At 54.4% G+C, this 25,104-nt stretch overlaps 1 protein-coding gene across 4 annotated transcripts in view; it reads left to right on the plus strand.

Moving 5' to 3' along the window:
• NSMF (NMDA receptor synaptonuclear signaling and neuronal migration factor) overlaps window positions 1-25,104 on the plus strand; it is an 82,147-nt gene that overhangs the window by 1,635 nt on the left and 55,408 nt on the right. For all 4 annotated transcript variants that reach the window (XM_068164237.1, XM_068164239.1, XM_068164238.1 and 1 more), the window contains exon 2: window positions 11,776-11,837. In XM_068164237.1, coding sequence (XP_068020338.1) covers window positions 11,776-11,837 — 62 coding nt within the window. The remainder of the gene's footprint in view (window positions 1-11,775; window positions 11,838-25,104) is intronic.

Below are 25,104 nucleotides of genomic sequence, written 5' to 3' on the forward strand. Positions count from 1 at the left end.
GGCTGGAACTTCTCCTCACGTTATCCTGTGCCCTGTGCGTAACCGGCCACAAACCCGCCAGTGCTTTCAGCAGCGCTCTCGGCTCTGGAAGTGGGATTCGTTTTGGCAGGTGTCAGCCAGATGGATGCACAGAAGTGACACAAAATGCACCACAACTGCTGTGATGGGGCTCTGGGTGTGGGATTAGACAGGCACACAAACAACACGCTGGGTAATCTGTGAGGTTTCAGACGCTCCTGTGGGTGTTTGGGAGCAGGTAATGTATTTTGAAAGCAGTGGCTTGGTAGCCTCCACCAGGATGAGCAGATGCTACTCAACACCTGGATCTGTTCCTGTGTGACCTGCTCTAGGTGGTCCTGCTCTGGCAGGGAGGTTGGACTGGATGAGCTTTCAAGGTCCCTTCCAACCCCTAACATTCTGTGGTTCTATGTAAAGCCCAGGAGTTGCCTCTGAGGCTCTGGTTTGCTATAAACCTGTTTTAACTACTGACCAACTGCTGCTACTGTTCTGTGGGAGCTCTGAGGTGTCTCCTGGTGGTGTGAATTTTAGTAGTTTGACCAGAAAAGCTATCTGAATGGATTTGGGATGGGGAGCAGGAAGTCCTTGAGGAGCATATGGTCACAGACTGTGGCGCAGCACAGGTGCCCTTCCGTGTCTCTTCGTTCATGCCTGTTCTGTTCTGTACTGGAGATGCCTAATTGAAAAAGCCTTTGTGGAGAGCAGAGAACTTGTGGGGGATCTCCCTGCATTGCCCCTTTGCATGGAGAGAGTGCTGGTGGGAACAAGCGCTGCCAGCGTGCCTCCATCCAGGCGCATCTCAGTCCCTGCCTTGTGTGGTCTCTGCCACGCTCAAAATTTCTACAGCAGCCATGACCCACCTGCTGAAAGGCTTCCTGGAACACATCATACATGGTTCCTCTGCTCTGGGTCCTCTCCTCTGTATCCCTTGTGCTCTCATTTTCCTTATCTACAGTGAGGACTCTGCAGGACAATAGATGAGGCTACAGAGACAGCTGGTGCTGCCCTGCCCATGAGGGTTGGTGACTCTGATCCCCTGTGAGGGTAGCGCTGCTGCAGCGGTCAGGTCCCCTGCAGTTCTGTGCAGGCAGCTGTGGGGGTCCTATTCTCTTGCTGCAGCAGGAGATGCCCTGGGATCGTTTCTCTGCACCTCCTGAGCTCTACCCTGTTCATATCTCTCCTGATTTTTCTCTCTAAAAGAAAATAATTCAACATCTGCTGCAAATCCAAGTGGCCACTGGTGTCTGTTTGTGATGGGTGGCTGGGGTGGGGGTGTGTGCACCCGAGTGCCCTGCTGAGCGGGGAGCGTCCTTTGCTTGCTGTCCTGAGCAATGTGGTGGAAGCAGAAGGTGCAGGCTCCCTAAATCCTTAACCCAAAATCTCTGCAGAGCGGAGACTCAGGGGAGCCTCTTGTCCCAGGGGAGTTAATTAAGCTCTGCACAGTTTCTTGTGTGCTGGAGCTTTTAAATAGCTTCTTACAAAACAATGGCAGAGCTGCTCTGGGCTGGTGTTGGTGAGCGCATCCACGGCGTTGGTGACTTTGGTCTCTGTGGTCCTGCCCTCTCCTGAGAGAAGGTTCTGTGCACGGCACCAGGAAGTGCCTGTGGCTCAGTGCTGTTGCTTGGATCAGATCTGAAGCCCTGGTAAGTGAGATCTCGCTGCCAGACTCTTTCCTTCCTCCGTCTGCCTCTTTGCCTTGCAGCTCCCGGGGCTCAAGTGCTGAAGGCAGGGATGACGCAGTTGTCCTTGACTCATGACCTTGGTGCTGCCCCTCTGCTGACGGCTCCCAGGCTGCTGTGGTTTGGGCTGGCGCAGGTTCTCTTCAGGGTCCCAGCCTGAGTAGTGCCTGACACATGCTCCTTGGTTTCCTTAGTACCCCTCAAGGGCATAGATCGATCAAAGGCTTTGAATCCAGTTGCCCAGGAAGGTGGTAGAAGTCCCATCCCTGGAAACATTCCGGGTCAGGTTGAGTTGGGCTCTGAGCAGCCTGATCCGGTTGAAGATCTCCCTGCTCACTGCGTGGTGGTTGGACTTGATGACCTTTAAATGTCCCTTCCAACCCAAACCATTCCATAATTCTATGAAATGAGCTCTCCCTGACCTTGCTGCCTACAGAACAGTTCTGGGCACTCCAGACAAATTGAATCTTCTCCTGCAGCTCTGCTTTGGACCTCCGGCTTTCCTTTGCAAGCGCACGGTAGTGCGAGCAGGCAGACATGAGGCTGTTCCAGAACCATCTCTCCTTGCTGTGCTTAGCACAAGAAATGCATTGGAGTGTGGTTCAGCTTACCCAATTTCAGACCTTGGTGTCTAGTTCAGTATACCCCCAGAGTGGTAAGGTTTGGTCTCACTGCCTCTCTGCTGACCCGAGGGGGCTGGGGAGTAGTTTAAACACGGCCAGGAAAGGTTAACTGCTGCAAACGGGCGAGTCTTGCACCGACCAACTCCCAGGGTGCTTGAATGTGTCCTTTCTTACTGCCTGAGCACTTCTGGGCTTAGATTGAGCTTCTTCATGGAGTCTAAATTCCCTTTCCCCTTGTGAATTTTCCTGGGAGTGCTGTGGACTCTCCCCTGCTTTGCCTTGTTCTACCTCCCTCTGTCCTCCCTCCTCCTGCCCAAGCTTTGTGACTGGGGGGGTCTTTGACTTCAAGGGCCCTTCCTGACATTCGATTTCCCTTTCTGGAGGGTGAGCAGTTAGAATTTCCACATTTGAAACGAAAATCTTCTAGCTACCATCTCCCACATAGAGATTTCAGCAAACTTAATTTTTGTCAGGGTATTGTTACTCTTGGGTTTAAACAACGTAGGTGTCAGCAGTCTTTAATGACTGAGCTGTTAACTCTGGAGGTGCTGGCAGCGTTCTCCTCCCTGCTTAGTGACAAGGGCAGGATTGCTGCTGGAGGAGGAGGAGGACGTAGGTCCTGATGATGCAGGAGATCTCTCTTGTTTTCCTGAGGTGCAGCTCTGTCAGGAGCTGTCACAACAGATTCCTGCTGCAGCTCCTCTGGGCAGCGCTTCTGAAAGAACACGAGCAGGTGGTGGGTGTTCTTTCTTTTTTTCCATGGAATACTCCTGAATAGTCCAGGTGGTGCTTAGCTCTCTGCTGTGCTCCAAATGGAGTTACCTCAGGTCTTTCATGCAGCTCTGAGTGTTTCAAGACTGGTCTCCTCACTCGGTTGGGTGTCAGGCTGGTGCATCGCATCCATCTGCGTGCATCAGTTTCTCGTAGCTGCTGGTATGCATCAGGGCCCCTTGCAGCCTGCTGATGTGATTATTTCAGAGACATGAGGGCTATTCCATGCCCATCACGTTGTAATTGAGATCTTTGTTACTTGATGGCTTTCCTCCTTCTAGCAAATGTCTGTCTAGACAGTCTGTGCTTCTTTGCAACATCTCCATTTCTCTTCCTGACCTGAGCTCGGCTTTGACATCTAGTGCACAGCCGGCACTGAAGGCTGCCCTCAGCAGGGCAGCTGCCTTTGCTGCCCATGATTTGCTGCCCCATCCTACCCTCTGTACTGCTGAAGTGGTTCTGGTAGAGAAGATGCTGTTCTTTTCTCCCAGGCTGTGGCAGTCTTGTCTTTACTGGTTTGGCTCAGGAGCGCAGTGTGCCGAGGCTCTGGTCCCTGGTGGATGTCCTTTTGTTAACCAAGCTCTGCTGACTCTGGAGCATGCAGGCCTGATCTACCACTGAAATGAAAACCTCTCTAGATGAGTCAGGGCTAAACCTGTCATGTCATCAGCTGAGCACCTCACAGTGCTACCTGCTCATTTGTATGCAGCTTTTGCAGTGTCACACACTCAGGGTTATAGCTCAGCAGCCCAGGTATCTGTAAGGCACCTTCTGCTTCACCTCTTATGTGGAACAATCTAGCTCTTTTTTGTCTTTTGCTACATAAATCATCATAGAATCAATGAGGTTGGAAGAGACCTCAAAGATCTTCAAGTCCAATCTGTCACGCAACACCTCATGACTGCTAGACCATGGCTCCAAGTGCCACATCCAATCCCCTCTTGAACACCTCCAGGGATGGAGACTCCACCACCTCCCTGAGCAGCACATTCCAATGGCCAACGACTCTCCCAGTGAAGAACTTTCTCCTCACCTCCAGCCTAAACTTCCCCTGGCACAGCTTGAGACTGTGTCCTCTTGTTCTGGTGCTGCTTGCCTGGCAGAAGAGACCAACCCCCTCCTGGCTACAACCTCCCTGCAGGGAGTTGGAGAGAGCAAGAAGGTCTCCCCTGGGCCTCCTCTTCTCCAGGCTAAGCAACCCCAGCTCCCTCAGCCTCTCCTCACAGGGCTGTGCTCCAGACCCCTCCCCAGCTTTCTTGCCCTTCTCTGGACACCTTCAAGTCTCTTAATGTCCTTCTTGACCTGAGGAGCCCAGAACTGGACACAGGACTCCAGGTGTGGCCTAAGCAGTGCTGAGCACAGGGCACAAGGACTTCCCTGCTCCTGCTGGCCACACTCTTCCTGATGCAGGCCAGGATGCCCTTGGCCTTCTTGGCCCCCTGGGCACACTGCAGGCTCATGTTCAGCCTACCATCAACCAGCACCCCCAGGTCCCTCTCTGCCTGGCTGCTCTCAGCCACTCTGACCCCAGCCTGTAGCACTGCATGGGGTTGTTGTGGCCAATGTGCAGCCCCTGGCACTTGGATGTGTTCAGTCTCCTGCCCTTGGACTCTGCCCATCTGTCCAGCCTGGCCAGGTCCCTCTGCAATGTCTCTCTACCCTCCAGCAGATCAACTCCTGCCCCCAGCTTGATGTCATCTGCACATTTACTGATGATGGACTCAATGCCCTCATCCAGATCATCAATGAGGATGTTAAAGAGGATGTGGCCCAGCACTGCTCCCTGGGGCACACCACTGGTGCCTGGCTCCAACTGGCTGTGGCACCATTCACCACCACTCTCTGGGCTCAGCCTCCAGCCAGTTCCTAATCCAGCTCAGAGAGCTGCTGTCCAAGCCAGGGGCTGACAGCTTGGCCAGGAGTTTGCTGTGGGGGATGGTGGCAAAGGCCTTGCTGAGGTCCAGGCAGACTCCATCCACAGCCTGCCCCACAGTCACCTGGGCATGGAAGGAGATCAGGTTGGTCAGGCAGGACCTGCCCTTCCTAAATCCATATTGGCTGGACCTGATCCCTTGGCCATCCTTCAGGTGTGCAATGATTGCCCCCAGGATAATCTGCTCCTTAATTTTCCCTGGGGTGTCTCTGCTCTGAGCCCAGCTGAAGAGGTTTTTGTCCAGTACCATCAAGCAGCTTGGTGGGACTCACCATCCCAACTATCACAGAATGGTTTAGGTTGGAAGGGACCTTAAAGATCATCCAGTTCCAACCCTCTGCTATGGGCAGAGACACCTCCCACTAGACCAGGCTGGGCAAGACTTGAACTGCTGGAGAGGAACACTTGCACACTTACAAAGGCAGGTAGTGCCAGACAAGGGTTAATGGCTTCAAACTGGAAAAAGCTGGATTGAGATTAGACATTAGGAGGAAATTCTTCCCCATGAGGGTGGTGAGGGACTGAAACAGTTTAGTTTGCCCTGAGGAGTTGTGGAAGCTCCAAGCCTGGAAGTGTTCAAGGCCAGGTTGGATGAGACCTTGAGCAGCCTGGGCTAGTGGGAAGTGTTGCTGCCCATGGGAGGGCATTGGATCTGGATGATCTTTAAGGTCTTTTCCACCCCAAACCATTTTAGGATTCTACACTGGCTGTGATGGTGAAGTCAGAACTGAGCTGAGAGAAAGAGTATGGTTGTGTGGCTTGTGTTAGTGCAGTGTGGTGATGAAAGAGGTAGAGGAGAATGGGATGGACAGTGCAGCTGCCATCTGTTTGAGTAGTGCTCTGAATTTATTTCAGGCAAGTCAGTGGGTGAGCAAGGAGAGGAGGGGGTAAATGACACAGTAATGATGAGAGCAAGTGCTGGTAACCTGGAGTGAGTGTGAGCACAGTGAGGGCAGAGAAGGAACACAAAAGGCTTGGCAAGGGGAGGTCAGGCATAAGGAGCAAGCGTGGCCAGCAAAGCCCCCTTGGCAAAGGGCACATGCAGGGATCTGTGGGAGAGCGTCTGAGGCACAGCCAAGGAGAGGCCAATGGTGCTTGGGAAGCAGGAATGTGGAAGGGAACCACTGAGATAATAGGCACACAAATGAGCCTGAAGTTTGCAGTGTAATTGGCTGGAAAATGCCTGCTGCACACTGTGCTGTGCAGGCCTCGTTGCCTCGTTAGCTGCTGCTAGATAGCTGTGATCAAGTGGTTGTTGGTTTGTTTGTTTGCTCTTGGGTTGGCCTCCAGCATCTGAGAGCCATGGAACAGTAGTGACAGAGCTGCAGGTTCAGCCTGAGCTGGGCAGTAATGGGTTTGAGCACCTCTGTGCTCCTGGCTCTGCTTCTGACCTGCAGGGAGAGGTCTGGGCATTGCCTGTGCTCACTTGGGGGTTTACAGATTCACAGACGGCACTGGGCTGGAAGGGAGCCTCAAAGGTCATCTTGTCCAGCCCCCCTGCAGGCAGCAGGGACATCTCCAACTAGATCAGGCTGCACAGGGCCACAATGAGTCTGACCTTGAATGTCTTTGGGGATAGGGCCTCAACCATGGTGCAGAACTTCCTCCTGATGTCTCTGCCCTGCTCCAGTTTCAAACCATTGCCCTTCATCCTATCCCCACAGCCCTTCTGAACAGTCCCTCCCCAGCCTGCCTGTGGGTCCTCTTCAGACACTGAAATGCAGCTCAAAGGTCTCCCTGGAGCCTTCTCTTCTGCAGGCTGGACAGCCCCAACTCTCTTAGTGTTTCCCCACAGGACAGGGTCTCCAGCCCTCTGATCATCTGTGGCCTTCTCTGGACCTGCTCCATTAGGTCCATGTCCCTCTTGTGTTGGGGGCCCCAGAGCTGCTCCTGTCTCATCAGCCTGGGAGAACAGGGGGATGAGGTTAGAGACACTGCAGCACCTTTAAGCTTGGGCTCTTGTCCTGAGTGAGAGGATTTTCCCTGTGGAGGGGGTGGGATGGAGGGAGCAGTACTTCTCTTGGCCTCAGTGGCAACCACTTGCAGTTTGGGTCTTGGAAAGTGCTTGGGGAATGACAGATGAACCAACATGGCCTTGGAGCCTTTGAACTGGTTACAGACTAAATCTTGTAACCATATTTCAGGATTTTTGTGTAGGTTGCCACATTCTCTCACTGAGAGTTCACCTGAGAACTTGCTCCTGGTTGCTTTTGGGTTTTTTCTGCATGGAATGACTGCTGAGGCACAAGAGAAGCTTCACTCTTCCTCCAGGGTCTAAGGACATTGAAACACTTGAAGGTGTCCAGAGAAGGGCAACAAGGCTGGGGAGAGGCCTTGAGCACAGCCCTGTGAGGAGAGGCTGAGGGAGCTGGGGTTGCTTAGCCTGGAGAAGAGGAGGCTCAGGGGAGACCTTCTTGCTCTCTCCAACTCCCTGCAGGGAGGTTGTAGCCAGGTGGGGGTTGGGCTCTTCTCCCAGGCAAGCAGCACCAGAACAAGAGGACACAGTCTCAAGCTGTGCCAGGGGAGGTTTAGGCTGGAGGTGAGGAGAAAGTTCTTCCCAGAGAGAGTTGTTAGCCATTGGAATGCGCTGCCCAGGGAGGTGGTGGAGTCCCCATCCCTGGAGGTGTTCCAAAAGGGATTGGATGTGGCACTTGGAGCCATGGTTTAGTAGTCATGAGGTGTTGGGTGACAGGTTGGACTCCATGATCTCTGAGGTCTCTTCCAACCTTATTGATTCTATGATTCTGTCACATTCCATCTCCCAGCTTTACATCTGTGTATTGCTCCAGGACTAAGTCCTGCTTTTGCCCAGACACAAAGGTTGTGAGAGCAAGGACTTGACCTCTTGTGATGGTTATGCCTTTGTTCTTCATACTGGGACCTGCATGCTGATGGTACAGCTCCCTTGTGATCTGATCATCTTGAGGTTTTCCTTGACAGCTCTTAAGTGTGGTTAAACCTCTGCACGCAGGAGAGTTCAGCCTGGAGAAGAGAAGGCTCCAGGGAGACCTTAGAGCAGCCTTCCAGTACTTGAAAGGGGCTACAGGAGAGCTGGGGAGGGACTTTGGACAAGGGCTTATAGTGGTAGGGGAGAGAAAATGAAGCTTAAGGAGAGGACATTGAGACTGCAGATGAGGAAGAAATTAATTAGAATGAGGGTGGTGAGACCCTGGCACAGGTTGCCCAGGGAGGCTGTGGATGCCCCCTCCCTCGAGTTTTGCCAGGCTGGATGAGGCCTTGAGTACCCTGGGCTGGTGGGAGGTGTCCCTGCCCATGGCAGGGGGGTGGAACTGGATGATCTTTAAGCTATCTTCCAACCCAGACCATTCTATCATCTCTGGGGGTGCTTAGGCACTGAGGAAGAGGGTTTGGGCCACGACCACCCCAGGCTGGTGTCTAAAGGTGCAGCTGGGCACTAGAGAGGAACAATCTGGGAGCAGAAACACCCTCAGCGCTGTGTGTTAGCCTGTTGTGGTGCAGAACCTTGCTTCTCACACAGCTCCAGCTGCTGCTCCACAGCATTCTGCATTTGGCTGTGCTGAAGTTCAGTCCCCAGGAGATTAACTTAGGCTTTCTTCATCCTTCATATCGATCTCGTGTTGCTGGCTGTGGGTGACAGATGGACTTCCCACTCCTTCCAGCTCTAGTTGCTCTGGGAGGTGCAGTGTGGCTTTGTTAAGCTCTCCCCTTGGGGAGGAGCTGTGTAAAAGCAGAGAGGGAAGATCCTGGCTGCAGAAGTTGGGGTGTGGTGCTGCATCGAGTAGCAAAGCAGAAGGTTGTTTTGGAGGTCAAAGCCATTTATGGGAGCACACTGTGCTGGATTAGGAACTGCTTGGAGGCTGAGCCCAGAGAGTGGTGGTGAATGGTGCCACAGCCAGCTGGCAGCCAGGCACCAGTGGTGTGCCCCAGGGATCAGTGTTGGGCCCCATCCTCTTTAACATCCTCATTGATGATCTGGATGAGGGCATTGAGTCCATCAGCAGTAAATGTGCAGATGACAGCAAGCTGGGGGCAGGAGTTGATCTCCTGGAGGGTAGAGAAGCTCTGCAGAGGGACCTTGCCAGGCTGGACAGATGGGCAGAGTCCAAAAGCAGGAGATTGAACACATCCAAGTGCCAGGTGCTGCAGATTGGCCACAACAACCCCAGGCAGTGCTAGAGGTTGGGGGCAGAGTGGCTGAGAGCAGCCAGGCAGAGAGGGACCTGGGGGTGCTGGTTGATGGTAGGCTGAACATGAGCCTGCAGTGTGCCCAGGTGGCCAAGAGGGCCAATGGCATCCTGGCCTGCATCAGGAATAGCAGGAGCAGGGAGGTCTTTGTGCCCTGTGCTCAGCACTGCTTAGGCCACACCTTGAGTCCTGTGTCCAGTTCTGGGCTCCTCAGTTTAGGAAGGAGGTTGACTTGCTGGAAGGTGTCCAGAGGAGGGCAACAAAGTTGGTGAGGGGCTTGGAGCACAGCCCTGTGAGGAGAGGCTGAGGGAGCTGGGGTTGCTTAGCCTGGAGAAGAGGAGGCTCAGGGATGACCTTCTTGCTCTCTCCAACTCCCTGCAGGGAGGTTGTAGCCAGGTGGGGGTTGGTCTCTTCTGCCAGGCACCCAGCACCAGAACAAGAGGACACAGTCTCAGGCTGCACCAGGGGAGGTTCAGGCTGGAGGTTAGGAGGAAGTTTTACAGAGAGAGAGAGATTGGCCATGGGAATGTGCTGCCTGAGGAGGTGGTGGAGTCCCCATCACTGGAGGTGTTCAGGAGGAGACTTGATGGGGTGCTTGGTGCCATGGGTTAGTTGTTTAGGTGGTGTTGGATGATGGGTTGGACGCAATGGTCTTGAAGGTCTCTTCCAACCTGTTCTGTCCTATTCCTATTCTATTCTATTCTATTCTATTCTATTCTATTCTATTCTATTCTATTCCCACTTGGTTGTTTGATGGCTCTTAGGAGTGTAGCCTTTTGTGGCAGCTCAGACCTAGTGAGAGGTGCTGTGAGGCTGGGCAGCTCTGAAGGAGGAGGACAGCAGCTTTATGCCTTGGTGTGGAGACTCTTCCCTGTCACAGCAAGTCTTTGTCTGGTGTGCAGGCTCTGTAGACCTGGGGCAGATGGATGGCTGAGGCAAAGCTGCTGTTAGCCCTCTTGAGTCACAGCTGTGGGGGACTGGAGAAGCAGCACAGTAGCAGGGTGCTACAAATGTCCTGGCAGGAGGACACCAGAGGTTGCTCTTGCTGTATGCCAAGGGATGCATGCCTTGACCAAGGATTCCCTTCCAGTGTGGGCTGCAAGCAGAAAGCTTTTCCCTGGTTGGAATATTCATAGGTTTACTCTCTTATGTAGGCCTTGATGTGTGATGAGGGTTGAGCTCACCCTGCCTGGTGGATTCCTAACCTATTTCAGTACAATCTCAGTCATGCACAGGACCTGAATCCATCAGACAAAGAGCAGCTGCTTTTGGGGGGTGGTGTGGGGGTTCTCAAATGAGCTTCAGTACTTCAAACACTGACATAGCTGGTGCTGGAGAACTTAGGGGTTAAGGTAGGTAAAATGGGTGGTAGGATAAAGGTCTCAGCTGTGATAGCTCACAGGTGGCATCACTCAGAAGCAAAGCAGAAGGCTTTGGAGGTGGTTGGGGCTGGGGTGGAAGTCCCTCCTTCTCTGCTGCCAGAAGGGGTTTAACTTAGAGTGGTTAGAGGCAGTGAGCCATTTCCTGTGTGCATCACCAGAGCAAGGCCAAGTTTAATGCAGGGGCATTCCAGTTTTGTTAGTTTGTTTGAACAGAGGAGCTAAAGGCTGGATGAGTCCTGGGCTTGTAGCCTGGCTGTGTCACCCAGAAAGGGACCTGGGGGGACTGGTCAATGGTAGGCTGAGCATGAGACAGCAGTGTGCCCAGGGGGCCAGGAGGGCCAATGGCATCCTGGCCTGCATCAGGAACAGTGTGGCCAGCAGGAGCAGGGAAGTCCTTGTGCCCTGTGCTCAGCACTGCTGAGGCCACACCTGGAGTCCTGTGTCCAGTTCTGGGCTCCCCAGGTTAGGAAAGATGTTGAGCTGCTGGAAGGTGTCCAGAGAAGGGCAAGAAAGCTGGGGAGGGGTCTGGAGCACAGCCCTGTGAGGAGAGGCTGAGGGAGCTGGGGTTGCTTAGCCTGGAGAAGAGGAGGCTCAGGGGAGACCTTCTTGCTCTCTCCAACTCCCTGCAGGGAGGTTGTAGCCAGGTGGGGGTTGGTCTCTTCTCCCAGGCAAGGAGCACCAGAACAAGAGGACACAGTCTCAAGCTGTGTCAGGGGAGGTTCAGGCTGGAGGTTAGGAAGAAATTCTTCCCATCAAGAGAGATTGGCCATGGGGATGTGCTGCCCAGGGAGGTGGTGGAGTCCCCATCATTGGAAGTGTTTAGGAGGAGCCTGGATGAGGCACTTGGTGCCATGGTTTAGTTGATCAGATGGTGCTGGGTGATAGGTTGGACTGGATGATCTCAAAGGTATTTTCCAACCTGGTTCATTCTACTCTACTCCTATTCTATTCTATCCCATCCTATCCCATCCTATCCCATCCCATCCTATCCTATCCTATCCCTTTGGCCAGGGGGAAGCTGAGGTGTGTAACCAGGGCGCCCCCACTGCCCCTGCAGCCTGGTTACGTTGGTGTTGCCTGAAGCTGAGGCAATGGCAGCTGCAGGAGAGCAGCAGTAGGTTGATGTTGAACTGTTGGTTCTTTGCTTGGCCTCTAACCATGAGCCTTCTCTCTCTCTCTCCCTGGCTGCCTGCCGGGCGCAGGGCGGCGCGGGCCTTCGGAGAGTACCTGTCACAAACCCACCCCGAAGGCAGGAACGGCTCAGGTAAGAGAACTGGCAGCTTCCTGCCTGCCCACCTCTGCATGCAGCTCTGTGTCAGCAGGCCTTGCAGTGGCACTGCTCTATACTGATCATCCAGGGGCAGGCTGAGATCTCAGCAGCTGCCCCAGTTGGGAGCGGGGCAGATTGCTGTGTGGCTCCAAAAGGGGCAGAAGAAGGCAGCTCACCCAAGGGAGCCAGCCTCCTGGCCTGCATCAGGAAGAGTGTGGCCAGCAGGAGCAGAGAAGTCCTTGTGCCCTGTGCTCAGCACTGCTTAGGCCACACCTTGAGTCCTGTGTCCAGTTCTGGGCTCCTCAGTTCCAGAAGGACATTGAGAGACCTCCCAGGCAAGCAGAACAAGAGGATACAGTCTCAAGCTGTGCCAGGGGAGGTTCACGCTGGATGTTAGGAAGAAATTCTTCCCAGCAAGAGAGATTGGCCAGGGGGATGTGCTGCCCAGGGTGGTGGTGGAGTCCCCATCCCTGGAGGTGATGGAGCCTTTGAATGGAAAAGCAATTCAGAGACTGCAGAAACTGCAAAGCACAGTGGTGAGCACAGCAAAGCAGATGAAGTTCAAAGGAATCCCCAGTCTGAACTTAACACACACCCCAGCACCCCCCTTCTCCCCACCTGGGGTTCACCAAAGGCCCCAGGGCTCTTTCTTAGAGATAGGCTGGGCAGAGGCTGGCTGGAGAGCAGCCCTGAGAAAAGGCCTTGGGGGTGCTGGGGGAGGAGAAGCTCAACACGAGCCAGCAGTGAGCACTTGCAGACTAGAAACCCAGTCACATCCTGGCCTCTGCAGCAAGTGTGGCCAGCAGGGCCAGGGAGGGGATTCTCCCCCTCTGCTCCACTCTGCTGAGACCACAGCTGGAGCTCTGGGTCCAGTTTTGGAGCCTCTGTGCCAGGAAGGAGCTGGAGGTGCTGGAAGATGTCCAGAGAAGGGCCAGGAGGAGGAGCAGAGGGCTGGAGCTGCTCTGCTGTGAGGACAGACTGAAGGAGTTGGGGTTGTGCAGTCTGGAGAGGAGAAGGCTCCCAGGTGACCTCATTGTGGCTTTCCAGTATCTGAAGGGGGCTACAAGAAAGCTGGGGAGGGACTTTTGAGGGTGTCAGGGAGTGATAGGACTGGGGGGGATGGAGCAAAACTAGAAATGGGGAGATTGAGATTGGCTGTGAGGAAGAAGTTGTTCCCCATGAGGGTGGTGAGAGCCTGGCACAGGTTGCCCAGGGAGGTGGTGGAAGCCTCATCCCTGGAGGTGTTTGCAGCCAGGCTGGAGGTGGCTGTGAGCAACCTGCTGTGGTGTGAGGTGTCCCTGCCCATGGCAGGGGGGTTGGAACTGGCTGATCCTTGAGGTCCCTTCCAGCCCAAACAATTCTATTATTCTTTCCCCCCTGACCCTTTTGCTAGGCTGGCTTCAGGCTGGCCAGGCCTGAACTGCCCCCCTCTCACCCAACCCCCACTTTTTGTCCTGGCATTAGGCCTAAACAGGCCAAGATTGTGCAGGGGGGGAATGTTACCCAGGCCACAGAGGCCTCTGATACTCCCCCATCATTACCAGATAAGAGAGCATCCCTCTCCCACGGGAGCAGAGAGGGAAGAAAGAGAGAGACAAGAACTTTGCAGCCAGATTGGTAAGGGGGCAGGATTTCTGGGTAGCAATACACTGGCTCCTGTGTCCACCCCCTGGGCTGGGCACTCAGCACACTCAACTGTGTGCCTTCTTTTTTTGGAGGCAGCCAGCCTGAGCAGCCACAGCAGCAGGGGGACAGGAGGGGCTGCCCTTGAGGACTGTGAAGCCCTTGAGGAGCAAAGGCAGCTCGGTGGACTGTGGGGACAGGGTCAGTGTTAGTGGACAAGTGTTGTGTCATAAATTCCCCCCCAGAGCTGGTATCAGTTCAGTTGGGAAGTGAAAGGCTCCTGCAGTGGTTTGTCCCTGCCCTGGGTCTTGCTTTCCCTTGGGGGGTAACAGAAGGTGCATTAGCTGACGTGCTTCCTGTCTGTGCCACGGGCTGGCAGAGCTGCCAGCTGGATTTATTGCCAGCATTTGCTTCAGCAGGCATTCAAGGGAGATTTGCCTTGTCACAAGGGGCACACCAGCACGTGCTGGCTAATGTGGTCATCCTTCAGCTGCAGATATTGTCCCTGTCAGCTCATGATGAGTTCTGCTCAATGGGCAAGAGAGCAGAAGAGAAACTCAAGTGACTTCTAACGGGGCTGTGTAGCTCTCTGAGGAAAGAAACAATAAAACCCATCACAAAACCTCCAGAAAATCCTGTGCAATCCACAGAAAATCCTGTGTGAGCAAGCAGGGAGGGGATTCTCTAGCTTCAGCTGCTTTGCAGTGGATAAAGTTATTAAATGGAATGTAATGCAGAGTGATGTTATCCTTTTATGTAAGCTCTTAAGTGTGGTTAAACCTCTGCAGGCAGGGGAGTTCAGCCTGGAGAAGAGAAGGCTCTGGGGAGACCTTAGAGCAGCCTTCCAGTACCTCAAGGGGGCTACAGGAGAGGTGGGGAGGGACTTTGGACAAGGGCTGGGGGTGACAGAATGAGGGGCAATGGATTGAAGCTTGAGGAGGGGAGATTGAGACTGGAGATGAGGAAGAAATTGTTGAGAGTGAGGGTGGGGAGGCTCTGGCACAGGTTTCCCAGGGAGGCTGTGGCTGCCTCCTGCCTGGAGGTGTTTCAGGCCAGGCTGGATGAGGCCTTGAGCAAGCTGGGCTGGGGGGAGGTGTCTGTGGCCATGGCAGGGGCTTGGAACTGGATGATCTTGAAGGTCCCTTCCAACCCAACCCATTCTGTGACCCTATCATAGTATCAGTCAGGGTTGGAAGGGACCACAAAGATCATCTAGTTCCACCCCCCCTGCCATGGGCAGGGACACCCCACACTAGATCAGCCTGGCCAGAGCCTCATCCAGCCTGGCCTTAAACACCTCCAGGGACAGGGCCCCAACCACCTCCCTGGACAACCCATTCCAGGGCTTCACCACTCTCATGGGGAAGAACTTCCTCCTCCCCTCCAGCCTGAATCTCCCCACCTCCAGCTTCATTCTATTCCCCCTAGTCCTATCACTGCCTGAGATCCTGAGCAGTCCCTCCCCAGCCTTCCTGGAGCCCCCTTCAGATCCTGGAAGGCCACAATGAGGTTCACCTGGGAGCCTTCTCTTCTGCAGACTGAACAGCCCCAACTCCTTCAGTCTGTCCTCACAGCAGAGCAGCTCCAGCCCTCTGCTCATCCTCCTGGCCCTTCTCTGGACACCTTCCAGCACCTCCAGATCCCTCTTGTCACAGGGGCTCCAGAACTGGACACAGTACTCCAGGTGGGGTCTCCCCAGAGCTGAGCAGAGGGGGAGAATCACCTCCCTTGCCCTGCTGGCCACACTTCTCCTGCTGCAGCCCAGGATCTGATTGGTTTTGCTGGCTGGAAGTGCACACTGAGAGCTCCTGGTGAGCTTTTTGTCCACCAGCACCCCCAAGTCTCTCTATGAAATGCCTCTTGCTGGAGGAGCAAACCCAGCCACACCAGCCTCTGACAGCCAGCACAGTGAGTCCCTGCTGCTCTGCTGTGCCCTTCAGGTTGATCTTGGATGGTCTGTGATACCTTTGTGGATGGAAGGGCTTTGGGGTTTTTTTTGGGTGTTGTTTTTTGTTTGCTTGGGTTTTTCTATATCCTTTTGTTTATTTTTTGTTCAGGCATGAGAAACTCCAGTGGCACATTCTGGAAATATTTGGTCTAAGATCACCCCAGGGTGGAAGGAAAGGCAGGGCAGAACCAGGCTGGGGTTTAACGGCAGGAGATTGAACACATCCAAGTGCCAGGTGCTGCACATTGGCCACAGCTACCCCAGGCAGTGCTACAGGCTGGGGTCAGAGTGGCTGAGAGCAGCAAGGCAGAGAGGGACCTGGGGGTGCTGGTTCAGAGTAGGCTAAACATGAGCCTGCAGTGTGCCCAGGCAGCCAGGAGGGCCAATGGCATCCTGGCCTGCATCAGGAAGAGTGTGGCCAGCAGGAGCAGGGAAGTCCTTGTGCCCTGTGCTCAGCACTGCTTAGGCCACACCTTGAGTCCTGTGTCCAGTTCTGGGCTCCTCAGTTTAAGAAGGACATTGAGAGACTTGAAGGTGTCCAGAGAAGGGCAAGAAAGGTGGGGAGGGGTCTGGAGCACAGCCCTGTGAGGAGAGGCTGAGGGAGCTGGGGTTGCTTAGCCTGGAGAAGAGGAGGCTCAAGGAGACCTTCTTGCTGTCTACAACTCCATGCAGGGAGGTTGTAGCCAGGTGGGGGTTGGTCTCTTCTCCCAGGCAGCCAGCACCAGAACAAGAGGACACAGTCTCAGGCTGTGCCAGGGGAGGTTCAGGTTGGATGTTAGGAAGAAGTTCTTCCCAGAGAGAGAGATTGGCCATTAGAATGGGCTGCCTGGGGAGGTGGTGGAGTCGCCGTCATTGGAGGTGTTCAGGAGGAGACTTGATGGGGTGCTTGGTGCCATGGGTTAGTTGTTTAGGTGGTGTTGGATTGGTTGATGGGTTGGACACGATGATCCTGAAGGTCTCTTCCAACCTGGTCTGGTCTATTCTATTCTATTCTATTCTATTCCATTCTATTCTAATGCAGCTGAGCTGAAGTGGTTTGTGAGGCAGAGGGAAGGGAGAGGATGGGAAGCCACTGCAGAGATAGGCAGGGCAGGTCTGAAGTGGGTTCCCAGGCTGGCAGGATCATTCTTTATCTTGGCCATTTTTGCAGCTGCTTCTGTCAGCTGGAGTCTTTCCTGGTCCTTTGCTGCAGTCCCTACCCCAGTTCCCAACAGGGAGAAGTGTTGTCCCCTGATTGCTTCATAGTGCCCTCATGGTACCTGTGAGATCATGTTCAGGCCAGGTGGAGAATCTCTGGTGGGGATGAGGGGAAATTGGAGATCCCTATGACAAGAGGGATCTGGAGGTGCTGGAAGGTGTCCAGAGAAGGGCCAGGAGGATGAGCAGAGGGCTGGAGCTGCTCTGCTGTGAGGACAGACTGAAGGAGTTGGGGCTGTTCAGTCTGCAGAAGAGAAGGCTCCCAGGTGACCTCATTGTGGCCTTCCAGGATCTGAAGGGGGCTCCAGGAAGGCTGGGGAGGGACTGCTCAGGATCTCAGGTAGTGATAGGACTAGGGGGAATGGAATGAAGCTGGAGGTGAGGAGATTCAGGCTGGAGGGGAGGAGGAAGTTCTTCCCCATGAGAGTGGTGAAGGCCTGGAATGGGTTGTCCAGGGAGGTGGTTGAGGCTCTGTCCCAGGAGGTGTTTAAGGCCAGGCTGGATGAGGCTGTGGCCAGGCTGATCTAGTGTGGGGTGTCCCTGCCCATGGCAGGGGGGGTGGAACTGGATGATGCTTGTGGTCCCATCCAACCCTGACTGATACTATGGTACTATGATCTGTTCAGATGCCTGAGGAGCCCTGGTCAAAGCCTCTCTGATGCTTGCTTCCAAAGCTGTTGTTTTACTTTGCCTTAGGGGTGCTCCTAGTTGCTTGTTCCTCTGACTGTAGGTGAGGAGAACATGGCAACAGAGCTGCTGTGACTCCTGGATAAGTACCATTGCTGAGCCCCCCAGGCTGATCTTAAGACCTCTCTGTGCTTGTAAGACACAGTAAGCTCTCCAGGGAAACCTTTGCATACCTGCTGCCCTCATGGTGGCCTCTTCTTTTGAATCCAAGCAGGTTTAGTTGCTGCAGGTAAGAGCCAAGCAGTGATCCTAATCTGCAGCATTCTACAGCTTTCTGAGACCCTACAGTCCCTATGAGATCCTTGAGTATTGACTTGGAAACCCAGGCAGCTGCCATGCCTGAGGGGTTGGACTCCATCCAGAGGGACCTGGGCAAACTTGAAGTGTGAGCCTGTGTTAACTTCATGAGGTTCAACATGGCCAAGAGCAAGGTTCTGGGCATGGGTGAGGGCAATCCCCAGTGTCAGCACTGGCTGGGTGATGAAGGCATTAAGAGCAATCCTGTGGTGAAGGAGCTGAGGGTGCTGGGGGATGAGAAGCTGGCCATGAGCTGGCACTGAGAGCTGCCAGCACAGCCCCAGCTTGGCCTGGCATGGGCAGCAGGGGCAGGGAGGGGATTCTGCCCCTCTGCTGTGCTCTGCTGAGACCTCCCTGCAGTGCTGGGGCAGCTCTGGAGCCCTCAGCACAGCCAGGGGCCTGTTGGAGCAGGGCAGAGGAGGCCACAGCAGTGCTGGCAGGGCTGAAGCCCTCTGCTGTGAGGCCAGGCTGAGAGAGTTGGGGTTGTGCAGCCTGGAGGAGAGGAGGCTGCAGGGAGACCTTCTGGTGGCCTTGCAGTGCTTCAAGGGCTGAGCAGAGAGCTGAGGACAGACTTTTTCTCAGGGCCTGTTGTGAGAGACTAAGGGAGGATGGTGTGAAACCAAAAGAGGGAGATTGAGACTGGAGAGAAGGGAGAAATGTTTGAGGCTGAGGGTGGTGAGAGCCTGGCTTGGGTTGCCCAGAGAGGTGGAGCTGCCCCATGGCTGGAGCCATCCCAGGTGAGGTTGGTTGGGGCTCTGAGCACTCTGCTCTAGTTGCAGCTCTGTCCCTGCTGGCTGCAGGGGGATTGGACTTGATCTTTTAGGTCCCTTCCAACCCAAACCAGTCCCATCATTGTATGGAACAAACAAAACCCCCTAGAAATGACTCCAACTGTTTGTGGAAGAGTGAGGAAAAAAAGCCTTATCCTCATTATCTAAGTCATCTTCTGAAAGCCTGCAGGGTGTAATTTAACACAGTCTGTAACATTGCTTTATAAATAACCCTGGTGGGAAGGTTGCTATCCTCTAAAAATGTTGTGAGTAGAAAATCTGGCTCCCTTTTGTTTGTCCCAGTAGTCCAATAACAGAGTAGTCAACTGGCTCCTTTTTCTTCTCTATCTCAGGATCATTCTTGCAAGAGGCTGAGGGCTTCCCCTCAGGCTCAGCACCGTGCTCAAGCTGGGTCATTAGCTCCTTGTCATCCAGGGAAACCACTGAAGGGCTGCTGCTGTGCAGGCTGAAGGTGTAGCACATGCATAGGAACACCTGCATGTGCTCCAGGGCCTGAGCTTGGCTGGAGAGGGCAGGGGGAGGCAGGCTGCTGGTGGCTTAGGTCCAGAGAGCTCAGCATGCTGGAGGACACAGTCCTCAGTGCAGGTAGGGCTCTTTTCATAGAGGCATACAGCTACCTGAAGGGAGGTTGTAGCCAGGTGGGGGTTGGTCTCTTCTCCCAGGCAAGCAGCACCAGAACAAGAGGACACAGTCTCAAGCTGTGCCAGGGGAGGTTTAGGCTGGAGGTGAGGAGAAAGTTCTTCCCAGCAAGAGAGATTGGCCCTTGGGATGTGCTGCCCAGGGAGGTGGTGGAGTCCCCATCCCTGGAGGTGTTCAAGAGGGGATTGGATGTGGCACTTAGAGCCATGGTTTAGTAGTCATGAGGTGTTGGGTGCTAGGTTGGACTTGATGATCTCTGAGATCTTTTCCATCCTTATTGATTCTATGATAGTGGTTGGAAAATGACTCTGAGCTCATCCAGTCCAACCATCAAACCCAACCCCACCATGGCCACTAAACCATGTCCCACAGTGCCATGGCCACAGGTTTCTTGAACACCTCCAGGGATAGGGTCTACACCACTTCCCTGGGCAGCCTCTGCCAATCCCTGACCACTCTTGCAGCAAAACCTTTTTCCTCATCTCCAAACTAACCCTCCCCTGGCACAAGTTCAGGCCACTGCCTCTCATTCATAGAATCATAGAATCAACAAGGTTGGAAAAGACCTCAGAGATCAAGTCCAACCTGGCACCCAACACCTCATGAATACTAAACCATGGCTCCAAGTGCCACATCCAATCCCCTCTTGGCCACCTGGGCACACTGCTGGCTCGTGTTCAGCTGCTGTCAACCACTACCCTCAGGTCCCTCTCTGTTTGGCAGCTCTCAGCCACTCTGACCCCAGCCTGTAGCTCTGCCTGGGGTTGCTGTGGCCAAAGTGCAGCCCCTGGCACTTGGACTTGTTGAATGCCATCCTGTTGGCCTCTGCCCATCTGTCCAGCCTGGCAAGGTCCCTCTGCAGAGCCTTTCGACCCTCTAACAGATCAACTCCTGCCCCCAGCTTGGTGTCATCTGCACATTTACTGATGATGGACTCAATCCACTCATCCAGATCATCAATGAAGATATTGAACAGATAAATATATTGATCCCTGGGGGACACCAGTAGTGCCTATCTGCCAGCTGGCTGTGGCATCACTCACCACCACTCTCTATCACCTGAGACTAGGCAGAAGAGCCCAACCCCTGCCTCACTGCAACCTCCTGTCAGGCACTTGTAGAGAGCAGTGAGATCTCCTGTCAGCCTCTTCTTCTCCTGACTGAGCTCCCTCAGCTGCTCCTCCCCAGCCCTGTTCTCAAGACCCTTCCCCAGCTTTGTTGCCCTTCTCTGGACCTGCTCCAGCCCTCAATGTTCTTCTTGGACTGAGAGTCCAAAACTGAACCTAGTACTGAAGGTGGCCTCACCCTGTGCCAGCCAAGGGGCACCCTCACTGCCCAGGTCCTGCTGACCACACTATGACTGATCCAGGCCATAGCATTCTGCTTCTGACAGAGCTTCACAGCACTCTGGGTTTCACCAGGAGAGGGTCAGGTCTGCTTTCTGTTCAATAACCACAGCTGTGTGGGTGGACTCTCCCTGCACTGCCAGCAGACTGCAGGTGGGATTCAGGTTCTTGCCCAGATGTGAATGGACAGAGGCCTTGACTTCAGTAATTGACAGTCCAGGAAATAAAGGTCTGAGAAAGGTTTAAGTCATGGAGGAATGCAGTGAGGGGAAGGGGTTGTGATCCTGAAGGAGCAGAAAGGTGGCAGAGCCAGCAGTGGAGAAGGGAAGGGCAGGATCCTCCTCCTCTGCAGCTCCAGAGCTAAACCCCTCCTCTCCTGCTGCAGGGGACAATCCTCATGCAGAAAATGAGGTGGGTGTGCATCTTTGGGATGCCAGGTCTGCTGCTGCTTTACCTGCTAATTCCCCTCCTCAGGAGGGGGGTGGAGCTCTGTAGGTCCCCAGGCAGGCACAGGAGACCCAGCCTTGGGATGGAGGTGCCAGGTGTGCAGGCACTGCCCCAACCTGCTCCATTTCTGCTGTGCTTTGCTCCCTGAGGATTGTCCATTTTCATAGGCACCTCTGAAGATCACTGAGTCCACCCCCTGCCAGAGCAGGATCACCTCCAGGAAGGTTTTGAATGTCTCTGGAGACAGAGACCCCACAACCTCTCTGGGCAGCCTGCTCCAGGGCTCCAGCACCCTCACACCAAAGAGGTTTTTCCTCATGTTGAGGTGGAACCTCCTGGCTTCCAGCTTGTGTCCATTGATCTTGTCCTGGCACCTGACTCCAAGGACAGGAGATGGCTTTTGCACCTCACCTCTTGCTTCACATTCCACCACTGATCAAGGTGTAACCTTTACACCTCAGACTGTTCCTGGCAGCTCCTCTGGGGAGCTTTGTATGTGTGGCAGGATGGCTTTGGGAAGTTGGGGAGTGGTACTGAGGGGCTGCAGTGGGATTGTTCCCCAGCAGGATGGGCCAGCTGCCAGGGCTGAGTGTTTGAAGGAGGGCTGAGTGATTTGCAAGGCTTTGCTTCCCTTCTCTTCTCTTTCACTGACATTGCAGCCTGGCCACCTTCTGCTCCCTACATTGGGGCAGAAGGTGTGGGATTGAACACAAATGTGCACTTGCAGCCCAGAAAGCCAATCAGCTCCTGGGCTGCAGCAGGAGAAGTGTGGCCAGCAGGGCAAGGGAGGTGATTCTCCCCCTCTGCTCAGCCCTGGTGAGACCCCACCTGGAGTACTGCCTCCAGTTCTGGAGCCCCTATGGCAAGAGGGATCTGGAGGTGCTGGAAGGTGCCCAGAGAAGGGCCAGGAGGATGAGCAGAGGGCTGGAGCTGCTCTGCTGTGAGGACAGACTGAAGGGGTTGGGGCTGTTCAGTCTGGAGAAGAGAAGGCTCCCAGGTGACCTCATTGTGGCCTTCCAGGATCTGAAGGGGGCTACAGGAAGGCTGGGGAGGGACTGCTCAGGATCTCAGGGAGTGCTAGGACTAGGGGGAATGGAATGAAGCTGGAGGTGGGGAGATTGAGGCTGGAGGGGAGGAGGAAGTTCTTCCCCATGAGAGTGGTGAAGCCCTGGAATGGGTTTTGCAGGGAGGTGGTTGGGGCCCTGTCCCTGGAGGTGTTTAAGGCCAGGCTGGATGAGGCTCTGGGCAGCCTGATCTAGTGTGGGGTGTCCCTGCCCATGGCAGGGGGGTTGGAACTGGCTGATCCTTGTGGTCCCTTCCAACCCCGACAGATACTATGATACTATGATCAGCAGGAGGTGAAGAGGATTGCAGAGTGCTGCAGGACCTCCATGTAGTGAGAGACAGTCAGGGGAAGAATGTTTGTTGCTGCTTACACTTCCTGACTCTTCCTGATGTGAGGTCTGAGAACTTCCTGGCTCAGAAACTCCGTGGCTGTCCCTCTGCAACTCTTCACTGCCTTGTTTTGGAGGAGGCCTTTCCAGGTGACTGGGGAGTGAGCCCCTAGCAATGGATGGTGGCAACAGAGATTTCTCTTCTCTTTGCTTTCCTTTTCACAGAATCCCAGGGGGTGGGAGTGACCCAGAAAGATCATCCAGTCCAACCCCCCTGCCAGAGCAGGATCACCTAGAGTAGGTCACACAGGAGCAGGGCATCCCACCTTTACCATGAGGATGGTAGAACACTGCAGTAGGTTGCCCAGGGAGGTGGTCAAGCCCTGGAGATAGTCAAGGTGAGTTTAGGTCTAGCTTAGGATGCCCCTGCTTGCTGCAGGGGGGTTTGGACTGGGTGACCTTCAGAGGTCTCTTCCAACCCAAACCATCCTGTGATTGTAGGATCTCTGTTGATGGGATGCAGGCTGCTGGCAGAGGAGGAAGGACCTGGCCCTCTGGGATCCCTCACTTTCTCCTTGGTCTTTCAATCCACTGAGGAACTTTAAAAAGGAGAGGGTTGGCCTCTGCTGCAGCTGACAGGACACAGATCTGTTCAGGTAGCTGAAGTGCTACTGCATCTCCTGCTCTCCTCCTGCCTCTATTCCTTCCTGCCTTATTCATGCAGGCTGAAGGTTTGGGAAGGTTCCCAAGAAGAGATTCTCCCATGTTCAGCATTCATTCTGGCTGCAGGGCTGTTGCCAGAGTCCTTGCTGAAGCTCAGAGCTTTCTGGTGCCTTCTAAAGGCTTCTCATCTTGTCTGTGGCATGGTTTGAGTGTAGGAGTAGGTGTCCCTTAGGGCAGATCTAGAAGAAAGAGAGGGAACAGGATTGAAGGGTTGGGAAAGGGAAGTGTCAGGTGGCTGCAGAGAGCAAAACCTAGAGGAAATAATCACTTGAAGTCTCACCAGAGCTCTTGGGATAAGGAGGTTTGGACACTTCCAGTGTCCCCTGCTCTCAGCTAAGGTGTCAGAGGCCCAACACTGAGATCCTGCTTTTGATTTCTTGCTCTCCATCTACTGGAACTGTGAAAGGAGAAAGTTGCACAGGGCACAGGGCAGTGAAGTGAAAAACAACAGCAAGCAGAGCAGTTGCCTGATGAGGGCATTGAGTCCATCATCAGTAAATGTGCAGATGACAGCAAGCTGGGGGCAGGAGTTGATCTGCTGGAGGGTAGAGAGGCTCTGCAGAGGGACCTTGCCAGACTGGACAGATGGGCAGAGGCCAAGGGCAGGAGATTGAACACATCCAAGTGCCAGGTGCTGCACATTGGCCACAACAACCCCAGGCAGTGCTACAGGCTGGGGTCAGAGTGGCTGAGAGCAGCCAGGCAGAGAGGGATCTGGGGGTGCTGGTTGATGGTAGGCTGAACATGAGCCTGCAGTGTGCCCAGGTGGCCAGGAGGGCCAATGGCATCCTGGGCTGCATCAGGACCAGTGTGGCCAGCAGGAGCAGGGAGGTCATTCTGCCCCTGTACACTGCACTGGTTAGGCCACACCTTGAGTCCTGTGTCCAGTTCTGGGCTCCTCAGTTTAAGAAGGACATTGAGAGACTTGAAGGTGTCCAGGGAAGGGCAACAAGGCTGGGGAGGGGTCTGGAGCACAGCCCTGTGAGGAGAGGCTGAGGGAGCTGGGGTTGCTTAGCCTGGAGAAGAGGAGGCTCAGGGGAGACCTTCTTGCTCTCTGCAACTACCTGCAGGGAGGTTGTAGCCAGGTGGGGGTTGGTCACTTCTCCCAGGCAAGCAGCACCAGAACAAGAGGACACAGTCTCAAGCTGTGCCAGGGGAGGTTCAGGCTGGAGGTGAGGAGAAAGTTCTTCCCAGCAAGAGAGATTGGCCATGGGAATGTGCTGCCCAGAGAGGTGGTGGAGTCCCCATCCCAGGTGGTGTTGAAGAGGGGATTGGATGTGGCACTTGGTGCCATGGTTTAGATGTCAGGAGGTGTTGAGTGATAGGTTGGACTTGATGATTTTTGAGGTCTTTTCCAACCTGATTGATTCTATGATCTGACTCTCACCCGTGAGGGTTTCAGGCTGCATCCAGGCTCAGCCAGCACAAGGGTGGTGTGGGTGTATCCTAGAACCTGCTGTGCAATGTTTGCTTGCTTACAAAGTGGACAAAGCACAGGTCACAGTTACCATGGAAATGGCAAAGGCCACTGCTGGAGCTGCCACTTGCTCCTTTGGGTCATATCTCAGTAACCATTTAATCTGCTCACATTCATGTCAGAGGCCAGGCTGAGAGGTGACTCTGCTGAGCACCACGGCAGCTGCATCTTCACTTTGTTTTCTAGGCCCTTTCCAGTGCAGGAGATAATTGGAAGCATTTTGCCACAGCTGAGTGACCTCCTGTGTTCCCAGGGCAGCTCCCTCCCTGAGGCAGGCCTTGCCTTTCTCTGTGGCTTGGCAGGGCAGGGGGCGAGCAGCAGGGTCGGGGTGCCCCATGGAGTCACGGCAGGGCTTGGGCTGATTCCCTGGGTCCTGTGTGTCATTAGCTGGCATGACTCAGGCTGCTGCGTGGCTGAAATGCCACTGTGACCTTTCCTGTTTATATCCCTGCCTCATGCTTCCATGTTTTGAACAGATCTCCTGACTTTCCCCATGCCTATTTCTTGCCTGCCAGACCAGGGAGGTCACAGAACCACAGAACGTCAGGGGCTGGAAGGGACCTCAAGAGATCATCCAGTCCAAGCCCCTGCCAGAGCAGGAGCACCCAGGACAGGTCACCATCCAGGAATGCATCCAGGAAGGCTTTGAAAGCCTCCAGAGAAGGACACTCCACAACCTCCCTGCTCCAGGC

Source organism: Melanerpes formicivorus, unplaced genomic scaffold (assembly GCF_026170545.1).
Source record: "Melanerpes formicivorus ecotype bairdi unplaced genomic scaffold, bMelFor1.0.p_v2 SCAF_77, whole genome shotgun sequence".
NCBI classification, from domain to species: domain Eukaryota; kingdom Metazoa; phylum Chordata; class Aves; order Piciformes; family Picidae; genus Melanerpes; species Melanerpes formicivorus.